The 15,338-nt window shown below is 43.5% G+C and overlaps 1 protein-coding gene across 1 annotated transcript; it reads right to left on the bottom strand.

The window, feature by feature from the left end:
* Positions 1-482: 482 nt before the first annotated feature.
* On the bottom strand, positions 483-2,194 carry LOC124287344 (polypeptide N-acetylgalactosaminyltransferase 3-like). The gene has a single exon (XM_046723843.1). The coding sequence runs from the start codon at positions 2,192-2,194 to the stop codon at positions 527-529; it is 1,668 nt and encodes a 555-aa protein (XP_046579799.1). The 3' UTR covers positions 483-526.
* Between the last annotated feature and the right edge of the window lie 13,144 nt (positions 2,195-15,338).

The following is a 15,338-nucleotide window of genomic DNA, read 5'->3' as shown; positions in this document are numbered from 1 at the left end:
AATGCAAGACAGTAACGTTTGGCCGAATCTAAACCGTTCTGTACATGTCCCCGATTTAATGCGCCTTAAACTGACTGACTGAGTTTGGCTTTACGCCGCTTTTAGCAATATTCCAGCAACATCACGGCGGGGGACACCAGAAATGGGCTTCACACGTTGTACCCATGTGGGGATTCGAACCCGGGTCTTTGGCGTGACGAGCCAACGCTTTAACCACTAGACTACCCCACCGCCCCAATGCGCCTTAAAATGGTGGATCAGAATATTGAGACTTTGATGACCTATAATCCACTGCTTAGTGTCAAATACACCCGACAACTGAATCTAACCAGGTCCGAGGTAACTACGAAAGCATACCCGCCTACCTTGTGTAAATGAAGCAAGAGAGTGAGAGATTGAGTTTAGTTTTACGCCACTTTTAGCAATAATCCAGCAATATCATATATCGGCGGGGGGAGATGAAGTTAGAGAAACCATACCTGTATATACAGTTTTAATGAAACAGGGATTTGATATATGTTTGAATTTACATATTGTGAGGAAACGAGAGGCTGTAGGTGAATGTCCATTGTGTAAACTTCACATGATCCTTCTTTACTTCACATGGCATCAACATAATGGTCTGACGGTGACCGGTCGCGGGGTCAGGGTCACTCACGTGCATCATGCAACTTTTCCCATCATGCCACATCAGCTGATGATTGGTTGTAAAGGTCCACTGTTGACTGACGTCATCGATGCTGCACGGCTTCATTACAATATACCTGTTCTCGGACCCCATACATTTGTCCTTCACCTTTAGAAATCCGTTTTGCGTAAGAGCTATATTAGTAGACCCATATCCCCAACATGGAATCAAATGAAACGAATTTGGAGAAGTATTGTCTATTCCGATACAAAGGGAACTTGCTAAATTTTCAGCTTTGCCGAATTTAACAGACGATAATGGTGGAACTTCAAGCTCTGGAAGGACGTTTTCAAGGTACCACGTGAAACGATTACAGTTCAAATTGCGTTGAGTTTGTCTGATTGTAGACAGATCGCCGATGTCAGCGGAGTGGGATACTCTACCCTCATGAACTGCATAGAAAATCTGTTTGTGTTCTCCAAGCCACAGCTCTGCAATGCGTTGTTCATTGTGGAGAAGATCATCATACGACACAGCAAATGGATGTCCTGACTTGAAGATATGACCAACACGAGAACACTCCAGGATCTTCATATTGCCACCACACATCCACACCCGCAGTGAGAACTCCACATCCTCTGCCCCCCAAGTCTTCATTCCTTCATCAAGGCCCCCCAAATCCAAGTAGTATTTTCTGTCCACCGCAAAACAACACCCAACAATGGCGGGAGTAATTATTGGGTCAGTGCTGGTTCTCCCCAGCAAAGCTCTTGGTGGAATCGGGGCAAACGTGAAAGCGAGGCTCCATTTGAATTCTCCGCGCATGTTCTCCATATACTTCCGGTATTCGAGAGTCATGGCGTCAATGGTATCAATTGCTGGTTGAATGACGGTTTGTCTGTTTTTGTATATTTCCCAAACTATTGGCTCCAGCCAGCCGATATTCACTTCGGTATGAGAATCTAAATAAACAAGAACCTCCCCTTGAGCAATATTTGCTCCCAAATTCCGCGATTTCATTGTACCTAAGCGTTGTGCTGATCGTATTAGCGAGACTTTAGGGAATCGACGGAGGTACAATGTCATAGGTTTACCAAGGAATGGGAGATCACTCTTGTCGTCTATGATGATGACTTCATGCAGAAGATGTGGTGGACTGTTGTTGATGACGGTGTGAATAGTTCGCAATAAAGTCGACCACGGTTCGTTATGCATGGGAATTATAACAGACACTGACGGGAGTGCTGCACCGGATATATTGACTTTTCTGCACTCGTAAGGGCGGGTATCAGGAATGGGTCTGTCCACTGGGAGTTGATTGGATTTTGTGACATTGATGAAGAATCGTGACACCTCAGTAAACAAATTCTTAGGGAAAACATCTTCACGGATTTTGTCAAAATCTTGGTATGATGTGTTTCGTTCGAGTAGATTTAGGCCACGCTGACCCGTCTTCGCAACACGGGTAATCAGTCCTAGTTTGTAGATGACAACAATGTTGATTATATGCACAACGATCGCTAAGCCCAACAGAATTTTTACCTTTAAACTGCTCTTACACGCCATGTTGATGGCTGGACGCTAAAGATACACAACTTCAAGACGAGGCTCAAGTAATGTGTGTCACCTGGTCTGGCACGTGGAAGAACGTGCGCCGCGAGCTTTCTGTGCCGTGTTGGTTTTTGTTTTGTGGTATCGAAGATCGATGTTGTTAAATGTTGTGCTAGTTTATCCTCAAAACTTCACGCTGCGAAGACAATGCGGGTTTGGGATTTAAACATTTTTTATGTCAACTTCACAAAACAAGATAATAACAAAAACCAGCTTAAAGTTATTGGCAGTTTGAGTGTGATGTAGCTTTATTGCCGTCAAGAGGTTCGGTGGCGTCGTTCCCTCGGAAGCCTTGTTCCATTGACAAATGTCCCATCACTTAGACCCTCCAACAGATAGTTTCTGGGGCTGACAGGTGAGCTCACGTTGTGATGAGATTGGAACAACAGGTACTTCTAGAGCCACTGAAACAACATGTGCACAATGGTGCCACATTCTCTCTCGCTCTCACATAGTTTCGCTCGCTCTCGCTGCATATTCTCATGTTTTCCCCATTTCGGAATTGTGTAAGACAAACGAGTACATCCTTTTTCCACGGTGAACCTCAATAACCCATGGTTGTAGTGTTCAGTTAATGGATTAAAATAAGTTTTCATGCATTTATCAATAATAATTTCAATTTCGTTTGAATAATGTGTATACTTGTGATAAGAATTTCGTTTGAATAATGTTGATACTTTTGACAGATATTCTACATGCAATGTGTGTGTGTGTGTGTCTTTGTCAAAAGCGCCACAATTCTGTGTGCAGAGTTCCGTGGTGGCACAACAGATCGTTGTGATCGTGGGTTCGAATCCCGCTTTGCATCGATTATGTTCCTGGGTTTGTCTGGACCATATACGTGGCCGTGGGTCTCACCAAAATGAACTGAGAACTGCATTATTTATACTTTCTCCCACTTGACTGGTATTAATGGAATACTGTTCAAAGGGAAACGCCTTCTGTACAATATAGTAAACTAGTTGTAAGGAAACATCTGCTATGTTGCCTGAGTACATTTTGCAGGTGGATGTACATTTGATTCACATTCCCAAACATACACAGCTGGCGTTCATTCTTTATTACGGGACACTGCAGCTTAAAGCTCCTATACATTACATACTTTTATCGTTTTTGCCAGAGTTACGAACTGGAACATGTAATACGTCATTACAGGGGTTTTACTGAACTTTGAGCACAAGCTTGCTTGTTTGTTGTTTATCGCCGCACCTAGCAGTATTTCAGCAACATGGCCGCGGTCTATACATAACCGAGTCAAACAATGTTGTGACCATCCATCTGCATAAACAAACAAACAAGACCTACCATGGCAGTCATATCGAATAATCAGTATTGTTTCTGTGCAATTATCAGAGAGGCCTACCGTATGTGGTCAGTTTTCACTTCTAAGATTTCAAAGTTTGAGCTTGAATTTACAATTTCTCTTTGGCCATATTTTCTAATTCTACCCAGAAGCATTTCATGGCTCCGTAAACGTAATCTCATCGGAAACCGCCCGGTGGAAGCAGCTGGAGTACAACGATGACAAGGGAATTTGTTTCAAGAGATTCGGGTCTCATTTTCAAAAAGACAGTCACGGAAAATAATTTTCATGAAACAAAAAAGTAAGAGACGAGAATGAATGTGTGAATATTACAGCGTTCTTCCTTATATGGCGCCGTAAATGAAGGCAACCAAACCTTCAATATTCATAAGAAAATTGGGATACGGTGACGTGTCAACGAAGTCGGCGAGCCTGTCCACCAGATCCCGTTAGTCGCCTCATGAGACAAGCATTATATAGTTGCTGAAGACTATCATGAAAATGTGTATTAATGAATCGCCTTCAAACAGTGATGATACTAGGCGTCCAGACTGACCAGCAGGCAACGGCACAATGGTTTCCTGAGTGGGATATATCATTCCAATCCTGGATCAGCTCGAGGTAGCCTATTGGTATCGCGACAGTGGGTATAGGCTGATATAAGGTTCGATTCCTGGACTTTCCCCGACAATTACGACTCTTTCATTGTCATCGACAAACGCACAGAATCAATTTGACCTTTCGTCTAACATTTAGCTGACATTTCACAAAGTAATAGTGTTATCCATTAAACTTCACACATTTACTCAGCATACCGATGCAGATAAATTAGCGCACGGCACAAATATTGATTCAAGTTACTATCCTGTGTTTGGAATATAAATGGATCTACATGCAGTTATGTCTTATTTGTGATATTACTGGCGAATCACATCGTCGAAGTTTTCAGTTGTAAATTTAAAACATATGCGCTAATATTGCGAAAAAAACGTGGTAAAAAGGCAACTGGTGGAAGATAAGATATGGAAGACAATGACTTGGCTTGGAGAACACGTGATAGGTAGGTTTTAACCTCCAGGCCTACACATTATTCTGACTATGACATAAGACCAAGTCTGTTGTGAGCAAGTTGATCTGGTATATCATCGTAATCGGTCAAGTAAATGTCTACTCGGACCAAGTTTTGCTGTGCTGTTTTCAGCTTCAACTGAAGGTCGCAAGCACACACAAAAACATTAAGAGTGAGTGAGTTTAGTTTTACGCCGCTTTTAGCAATATTCCAGCAATATCAAGGCGGGGGACACTAGAAATGGGCTACACTTATTGTACCCATGCGGGGAATCGAACCTGGGTCTTCAGCGTGACGAGCGAAAGCTTTAACCACAAGGCTACCCCACCGCCCCTACACATTAAGAATGCAAGCAGTAAATGTGTGTTGTGGGGAACGTAGACAACAGGTTGTGTGTTATGGGGAACGTAGACAACAGGTTGTGTGTTGTGGGGAACGTAGACAACAGGTTGTGTGTTGTGGGGAACGTAGACAACAGGTTGTGTGTTGTGGGGAACGTAGACGTAACGTAGACAACAGGTTGTGTGTTGTGGGGAACGTAGACAACAGGTTGTGTTGTTGTGGGTTGTGGGGAACGTAGACAACAGGTTGTGTGTTGTGGGGAACGTAGACAACAGGTTGTGTGTTGTGGGGAACGTAGACAACAGGATGTGTGTTGTGGGGAACGTAGACAACAGGTTGTGTGTTGTGGGGAACGTAGACAACAGGTTGTGTGTTGTGGGGAACGTAGACAACAGGTTGTGTGTTGGAAGGGGAACGTGTTGACAACGACAACAGGTGTGTGTTGTGGGGAACGTAGACAACAGGTTGTGTGTTGTGGGGAACGTAGACAACAGGATGTGTGTTGTGGGGAACGTAGACAACAGGTTGTGTGTTGTTGGGGGAACGTAGACAACAGGTTGTGTGTTGTGGGGAACGTAGACAACAGGATGTGTGTTGTGGGGAACGTAGACAACAGGATGTGTGTTGTGGGGAACGTAGACAACAGGTTGTGTGTTGTGGGGAACGTAGACAACAGTTTTTGTATTGACGGGAACGGAGACAGCATGATGTCATTTCATGAAAGAAACCTGACTAATTTTCAGGAATATCTGCGAAAAACAGCAAGAAAAGCCTTGTCCTGAGCTCAGCTTTCCTAGCAGCCATTGAATAAACTATATACAGCATGCATGTACATGGCGGTGTAGTGACGCAAACCACTGGTGATAAATCGATTGAATTTGTTAAGTGACTTCTTACAGATTACACAACATGTTTTAGATAGCTATTTTTAACCCCCAGAAACTCGTTCGTGTGGTTGAAGCACTATATATCATATCCTGGTATTTCGCTTGATACTCGTACTTGGTCTTATGTTATATAATCGCCCCTTATCTCTGCCGCAACATGTCGCGAGACGCTTCCGGGTGCAAATACATGCTCTCAAGATGTGATCTATTGGAAAAAAACCCGGATGGTCTGAAATCCTGGTTTATTTAAAACAGATACCAGCTTCAATATGTAGAACATGAATGTAGGTGAAAAGTTGTATGTTACATAATTCTACATTGATTATTCCATTATCATAAGCAACGGCATGTGTGTTAAAGGAGGAGGGTGGGGTTGTAGCCACGTTAAGCGCCCCACAAAGTTAAATAGTTTGTGAAAAGGAAAAATTATATTGGTGTACAAAAACTGATAAAAAAACATTCTTTAAAAGCATTCCCATTTCTACGAAAACACGGATTTCAGTACAATGAAACAAAATAAAAACTTAAAACCATGTAAACGAGGTAAACATATGGCTGCAACACGTGTCCATCTGGGATCTCTGTCGATAGAAAATCGCCCGCCGTCGACTTCGGGACATGGGCTCTGACTAGTATCTTCACTTCAAGGCTTTAGGAACCTCGTCATTTGGATTACCTGTCCAATGTTTGAGCATGATCGGCGTTAAACCACCTCACTCAATCACTCACTCACTCCGGTCAGGCCCAATGTTTTTGTTTGAGGGCGTGTCAGCCGACGGCGTGAGTGGAGAAGCATTCACTGATACTGTTTTGACTCACACACAGACTCACACGCAGACTTACACACAGGCTTACACACAGACTTACACACAGGCCGCTGTACATGTGATGAAGGTGGATAACGATGCATGCGGCGTGAAAATCTTTAAAGCTGATCAAAAAAGTAATTTCATCTATATTTCCGTTTTTATACTATCAGAACACACCAATGTTATTGGCCTTACTGTTCATTCTTCCCACACAGACAAGTCACAGTCGAGCCTGGAAATCTTCAGCCTTCCAACGTCCCATTCAACCTTATTTCTTAGTCGTCGTTGTGATCGCACGACTCTGTGTACACTGCACAGGTTACTGTGGTCTGACGTGCCACGTGGCGATACATATCACGGTATTCTGTCCGCTGGAAGGTACTTGAAAGAAATGAAAGTAAGTTTACATCTAGCTACTCCCACACATCGCTCTTGAATGAGGGTATTGTGAGCTGGAGACCTACTTCTCGAATCTCAAATACCTCACATCATTGGACACACAGGAGCACGCTGAACATCGCCAGTTAACCGACTTCTGGCTGCAGCTCATGCTTTACCTATACTAGCTTTGTGTTGCAGATCATGTTTGACCTATACCAACTCTGTGTTGCAGATCATGTTTGACCTATACTAGCTCTGTGCTGCAGATCATGTTTGACTATACCAGCTCTGTGTTGCAGATCATGTTTGACCTATACCAGCTCTGTGCTGCAGATCATGTTTGATCTATACCAGCTCTGTGCTGCAGATCATGTTTGACCTATACCAACTCTGTGCTGCAGATCATGCTTGACCTATACCAGCTTTGTGTTGCAGATCATGTTTGACCTATACCAGCTCTGTGTTGCAGATCATGTTTGACCTATACCAGCTCTGTGCTGCAGATCATGTTTGATCTATACCAGCTCTGTGCTGCAGATCATGTTTGACCTATACCAACTCTGTGCTGCAGATCATGCTTGACCTATACCAGCTTTGTGTTGCAGATCATGCTTGACCTATACCAACTCCGTGTTGCAGATCATGTTTGATCTATACCAGCTCTGTGCTGCAGATCATGGTTGACCTGTACCAACTCTGTGTTGCAGATCATGTTTGACTTATACCAGCTCTGTGTTGCAGATCATGTTTGACCTATACCAGCTCTGTGTTGCAGATCATATTTGATCTATACCTGGTGTGTTGCAGATCATGTTTGACCTATACCAACTCTGTGTTGCAGATCATGTTTGATCTATACCAGCTCTGTGCTGCAGATCATGTTAGACCTATACCAACTCTGTGCTGCAGATCATGCTTGACCTATACCAGCTCTTTGTTGCAGATCATATTTGATCTACACCTGCTGTGTTGCAGATCATGTTTGACCTATACCAGCTCTGTGTTGCTTATCATGTTTGACCTATACGTCCTCTTTGCTTCAGATCATGTTTGACCTATACCAGCTCTGTGCTGAAGCTCATGTTTGACCTATACCAGCTCCGTCCTGCAGCTCATATTTTACCTGTATTGACTCCTGAAGCCCATATTTTACCTGTACTGGCTCCGTATTGCAGCTCATATTTTACCTGTATTGGCTTCCTGTTGCAGCCAATATGTATTGGCTCCGTCCTGCAGCTCAAATTTTACCTGTATTGGCTGCCTGTTGCACAATATGTATTGGCTCCGTCCTGCAGCTCATATTTTACCTGTATTGACTCCGTGTTGCAGCCCATATTTTACCTGTATTGGCTCCCTGTTGCGGCCAATATGTATTGGCTTCGTACTGCAGGTCATGTTTTACCTGTATTGGCTCCGTGTAACCTCCCATATTTTACCTGTACTGACTCCGTATTGCAGCTCATATTTTACCTGTATTGGCTTCCTGTTGCAGCCAATATGTATTGGCTCCGTCCTGCAGCTCAAATTTTACCTGTATTGGCTGCCTGTTGCACAATATGTATTGGCTCCGTCCTGCAGCTCATATTTTACCTGTATTGACTCCGTGTTGCAGCCCATATTTTACCTGTATTGGCTCCCTGTTGCGGCCAATATGTATTGGCTTCGTACTGCAGGTCATGTTTTACCTGTATTGGCTCCGTGTAACCTCCCATATTTTACCTGTACTGGCTCCGTATTGCAGCTCATATTTTACCTGTATTGGCTTCCTGTTGCAGCCAATATGTATTGGCTTCGTACTGCAGGTCATGTTTTACCTGTATTGGCTCCGTGTAACCTCCCATATTTTACCTGTATTGGCTCCCTGTTGCGGCCAATATGTATTGGCTTCGTACTGCAGGTCATGTTTTACCTGTATTGGCTCCGTGTAACCTCCCATATTTTACCTGTATTGGCTCCCTGTTGCAGCCAATATGTATTGGCTTCGTACTGTAGCTCATATTTTACCTGTATTGGCTCCCTGTTGCAGCCAATATGTATTGGCTTCGTACTGCAGCCCATATTTTACCTGTATTGGCTCCCTGTTGCAGCCAATATGTATTGGCTCCGTACTGCAGCCCATATTTTACCTGTATTGGCTCCCTGTTGCAGCCAATATGTATTGGCTTCGTACTGCAGGTTATGTTTTACCTGTATTGGCTCCATGTTACAGCCAGTATGTATTGGCTTCGTACTGCAGGTCATGTTTTACCTGTATTGACTCCCTGCTGCAGCCAATATGTATTGGCTTCGTACTGCAGGTTATATTCTACCTGTATTGGCTCCCTGTTGCAGCCAATATGTATTGGCTTCGTACTGCAGGTCATATTCTACCTGTATTGGCTCCCTGTTGCAGCCAATATGTATTGGCTCCGTACTGCAGGTCATGTTTTACCTGTATTGGCTCCGTGTAACCTCCCATATTTTACCTGTATTGGCTCCCTGTTGCAGCCAATATGTATTGGCTTCGTACTGCAGGTCATGTTTTACCTGTATTGGCTCCGTGTAACCTCCCATATTTTACCTGTATTGGCTCCCTGTTGCAGCCAATATGTATTGGCTTCGTACTGCAGGTTATATTCTACCTGTATTGGCTCCCTGTTGCAGCCAATATGTATTGGCTTCGTACTGCAGCCCATATTTTACCTGTATTGGCTCCCTGTTGCAGCCAATATGTATTGGCTCCGTACTGCAGCCCATATTTTACCTGTATTGGCTCCCTGTTGCAGCCAATATGTATTGGCTTCGTACTGCAGCCCATATTTTACCTATATTGGCTCCCTGTTGCAGCCAATATGTATTGGCTTCGTACTGCAGCTCATATTTTACCTGTATTGGCTCCCTGTTGCAGCCAATATGTATTGGCTTCGTACTGCAGGTCATATTCTACCTATATTGGCTCCCTGTTGCAGCCAATATGTATTGGCTTCGTACTGCATCTCATATTTTACCTATATTGGCTCCCTGTTGCAGCCAATATGTATTGGCTTCGTACTGCATCTCATATTTTACCTATATTGGCTCCCTGTTGCAGCCAATATGTATTGGCTCCGTACTGCAGCTCATATTTTACCTGTATTGGCTCCCTGTTGCAGCCAATATGTATTGGCTTCGTACTGCAGGTTATGTTTTACCTGTATTGGCTCCATGTTACAGCCAGTATGTATTGGCTTCGTACTGCAGGTCATGTTTTACCTGTATTGACTCCCTGCTGCAGCCAATATGTATTCAATTTATATTGGCTTCGTACTGCAGGTGGGCGGTGGGGTAGCCTAGCGGTTAAAGCGTTCGCTCGTCAAGCCGATGACCCGGGTTCGATTCCCCACATGGGTACAATGTGTGAAGCCCATTTCCGGTGTCCCCCGCCGTGATATTGCTGGAGTATTGCTAAAAGCGGGGTAAAACCATACTCACTCACTCACTCACTCACTCGTACTGCAGGTCATGTTTTACCTGTATTGGCTCCCTGTTGCAGCCAATATGTATTCAATATGTATTGGCTCCGTAATGCAGGTCATATTTTAACCAGTATTAGCTCCCTGTTGCAGCCAATATGTATTCAATATGTATTGGCTCCGTCCTGCAGGTCATATATTGGCTATGTTGGCCCCGTGTTGTAGTTATCGTCTTGGTTATTCGTCATTACAAATATATGTGACAATGTATGGCTTTGTTCTGCATAATAATCAGATATTTTTCACTTGGCTGAATAGATTTGCACCGCAAAAACAAGTACCTCTCGAATATCCAGTGATTCATGTCTTCATTCTATAATGATATATTCCCTACACCCATAGCTACGTTTTATAGTGAGTGAGTGAGTAAGTTTTGCGCCGCTTTTAGCAATATTCGGCGGGGGACACCAGAAATGGGTTCGTTTTAGAAGTAACGTCACCATCTTACTGCTTCCTTTCAGTAACTTTTTTCGAATTCATCGCGCCAATGTGGATACTTTGTTGAACGGGTATTTTCGCGTCGAATTCGCAACGAATCAACAATAACTGATGTTCCAGGGTATTCAGAACAATACAATGGGGACGTAATACCCCAAATAATCCAGGATGAGTCATTTGTTCTACGAGAACAACGTTCGGGATAATTCCTGGATATAATTTCATCTGAAATGTGTGGGACAATGAAACTAAAAGCTCATATATTAGTAAGTTAACAAAGACGAAAAAACAACAACAACATTATAACAATAATTATTTTCTACTCATTGTATGTTTGTATCTGAAATAAGCGCCTCGTCTGTGATGTAAGATGACAATGATACTATTTTACATGGGTTTTTTTAAATCGTCGTCCTCTTGCAAGGCATTTTTTTATTATTTTACATCATTGTTTTATGTATGGTGTAAGGGGGATTCTTGTGCGTTCAAGAAGGGTTTGTTCTATGCCACTGAACTCACACTGGAAGCAAGGTCACCGGACTTCAGACAATGCATCAGGCAACGTCGGTTAGACTTCCAACAGGGGCATTTCTCGCTCAACAGTATTAGAGCGTGGCTGCTAATCCCCTTCACGAGGGCGGCATGTTTATTTTTGGGGGGGACATGGGGGTACGGAGACGACGATCAGAGTCGCCGACACGGACATGACAGGAATCTTAGAAGAAAAGCAGATCTAGTTTTACCTATATCACCTCCATGCTGCAGCCATGTTTTATCTGTAATTACAACATCGTGATGTACCTATACTCTCACTGTGTTGGAGCTTTATTGTACACGTAATTATTATCTTGCATTGCAGCTCATGTTTTACCCACAACATTCTCTGGGGCTGGGACTGGGCGGGGATTTAATAGAACATGTATTCATCAGAATCCTAAAAAAGGAACTGTGCCACACATAAAATGCATTCTTATGACACGGTTATTTGTAAAGCATTTTTATAGTGTTAACTACAATCGGATCTTGCACAATGGAAAAATAGAATGCTTTCATATATAACCCCAGCCCCCAACACCCACTCCCAGCCCCCAACACCCACTCCCAGCCCCTACCCCTTTCCCTTCAGGAATATCAGATAGTCAGACTTTAACAGCTCATTATGCCTCTCCACTGTTTTTATGTTTACAGAAAAAAGCTACAGTTCATAAGTCGCCAACAGAAGACACAAATTCTAGCTCCAGTTTTACCTATTATAACCCGTTTTCAACACATCCTTCAGGTCCACAACAGAACACTATAACATTTGTACGTTGTTTCATTTGTTAAAATCATCCGTTACTTGTACACCTGAAGTATTCACCTGTAAAAGCCCAGAGTATTTTAGGAGAGCAACACGAGGGAGGCTACACGAAAACAGTATGCACGTGGTCTTTCTTGTGCAGGTCATTCGCTGCCGTGACCCCCGGACTGATGAGTGGGGGTCGGGGTCAGAGTATGTATGAACAAGGAAGACACTTCCCCTGATTAAACATGGCTCTACCTGTTGGGATGGTCCCAGGCACCGCCGCTGAAAGCCCACACCTGACGATATGTTTTCATAAGACCTTAGTATGCATGTATCAACATTTGAGGACCCTTCGAGAAAAGGGTATTTGTGTAACCGATTACATTTTAGTTAGTAACAGGCTTGTGTTTAACGCCACTATGGTTTTGCTGTATCACGAAAGGTTAACTTGCAAAGGTTAACTATCGCAGGGTGTCATATTGCCATTCAGTTGTGGTAAATACCCTGGACATATTCGCTAGTTAACGCGCATCCCCAGTAGTACAGGGTGTCATATTGCCATTCAGTTGTGGTAATTACCCTGGACCGATTCGCTAGTGAACTAGAGCGTCGGGGTAGCCTAATGGTTAAAGCGTTGGCTCGTCACGCCGAAGACCCGGGTTCGAATCCCCACATGGGTACAATGTGTGAAGCCCATTTCTGGTGTCCCCCGCCGTGATGTTGCTGGAATATTGCTAAAAGCGGCGTAAAACCAAACTCAGTCAGTCAGTCGCTAGTGAACTTGAATCCCCAAGTATCTTGAAAGTTTATTAAACGACCACTGAAACTCTCGTGAAAAAGGGGTGAAAATAAACTGTGCAACTACTCCCACCCCCTTTCTCAAACAGCTGGTTTGTCTGGCCCAAACTTGCTTATTTACCCGTCACCGCAGTATTCGTTGTTTTAACTGACTCCGGTGCTTAACAACTTAGTTAATAGTCAGTAGTAAACATTCCACCCCACATCCATCGTACATGTCATTTCATTACAGAAGCACTGTAACCTCACTTACTCACTCTATATCACTGGCCTTCCTGACCCCTGCCCACTCTAAAACTGTTTATCAACATCGTCTCAGAATGTCACTATTCACCAGGGAATGCATATCTAAAACCTACCCTGACGTCAAGGTGAAATCGTCTTACAGTTGCAAGGTGTGTACGTGCTTCAATGGTAGGATCCTCAAGTAGCACAAAGCCGATTGTCGTACGATCCGTCTTTCCCCGGCAGTCCTAATCAGGGGGAGACAATCCAGCTTATGTCCGCTAGAGTGATGTGTGGCCGTGGAACCAGGAGGAGAAGTGGCTGAGCTATCGCTCTTGCCCTCCATTACTGGATCGGGTCAAGTGAAGATAAACCTAAGCATCTGTTTGTTTCTTTTTCCGGGGATACTTTGTGTATAGTGCAAAAGCGTTCCACACAATGCTGTCAACCTAGTTATATGACACCTGGGATCCAGGCCGTCTCGCACCTGTACTCGTATGTGACATTGCTCCCTGAAACCCTCGGGTGATTGAGTTGCCCCTACAGCGTTATACTGACGACCCTTGGGAACCCTCGTGGGTAAAATGTGTGTTGCCTGTCGAAACATATCCGAAATTATCCTAAACACCACAAGTTCACATGTTATATAACAAATACACTTACTGATCCCACCGGTACCATTTATTGGCAAATAAATTTATAATATACCAATATACATTAATCAAGCACCAACCATATTTGTATATGATAAGTATGAAAATACTAACCTTTGTTATATATGCTTTGAAATCGAATTCTGCGTTAAAATGGTAACTGTAACAATTTTACCAGGGACGGATAAAGTTTTATGATGAAGGGGTAGGGGTGGGGAGGATAGTTTTGAACAAGGATCTCTTGCTGGAACTTGGCGTCCAAGATAGTCTCAAAGATGTTTGATGGGGTTCATATCCAGGCTCCTTGCTGGCCATGGTTATGTTTTGATGTTTTCGATGTTGCTCTGCAAGTGTGGGATGACTACTCTAGAACGGTGATGTCTGGCATCATCTTCGAATGGCGTCATACCAGACGAATCAGGAATCGGACATCACGGTCATTGGTCTTCCTGGGCCTTGACTATCCTTCACTTCACCAGTGTCCTCACAAGTCAACTGATAATCGTGTTGTCAGCGCCGATGTCGCGACAGGACATCCCAGTACCATGCATACCAATAACTTGCCCTTGTGTCTTTTTCTGAAAGAGTGGTCTTTCCATGCCAAGAAAATATATAATATAATATTATCTTTTAAACCAGTTAGGAAAACAGTAGTGCACCTGCTGCATTAAGAACATTATACCCTGTCTAGATCAAAAAAGTAATTTAAACAGTGCAAATGAATTCGAGTGGTGCCTAATTAATGCTCATGTATATATTGTTGACGTATATGTTCGGACACCACGGCTCGTACATTTCATGTGTTGAGTGTCAGGAGAAAGTGTGGTCATGTATAACAGTGATGATATACTGAGAGAAACAAATAAAGGAACACAGGAAAATTCAAGCGTTCCATTTATTATTTTCCAATTTTCATCACCACAGCGCTATTCAAAGCTGGTGATGAAAACTGAAAAATATTAAAGGAACGCTTGAATTTTCCTGTGATCCTTTATTTGTTTCTCTCAGTATATGTAGGGCATTTGACTGACTTGTGTAAATCCATGAAGATCAGGGTTAGTATTGGTCTTCAGAAACCCATGCCTCTAGAAGACTGACTGACTGACTGAGTTTAGTTTTCGCCGCTTTTAGCAATATTCCAGCAATACACCAGAAATGGGCTTAACACATTGTGCCCATGTGGGGAATCGAACCCGGGTCTTCGGCGTGACGAGCCAACGCTTTAACCACTAGGCTACCCCACCGTCCCCCTCCAGAAGAAGACGACTGGCGAGATAGGGTGATTAAGTTCACTTATTTAGCAGAGGTCAGTGGACTGGATCATGAGGATCGAACAACGCAACTTGGATGACACGGATCAACAGTCAGCAAGCGTAACCACAAGATCCCGTTAGTCATCCCTAACGACAAGCAAGGGG

The sequence above is a fragment of the Haliotis rubra genome, unplaced genomic scaffold (genome assembly GCF_003918875.1).
Source record: "Haliotis rubra isolate DU_JTF1 unplaced genomic scaffold, ASM391887v1 Scf40, whole genome shotgun sequence".
NCBI lineage: Eukaryota > Metazoa > Mollusca > Gastropoda > Lepetellida > Haliotidae > Haliotis > Haliotis rubra.
The sequence above is the reverse complement of the archived record's forward strand: the minus strand, read 5'-3'. Positions and strand labels throughout refer to the sequence as shown.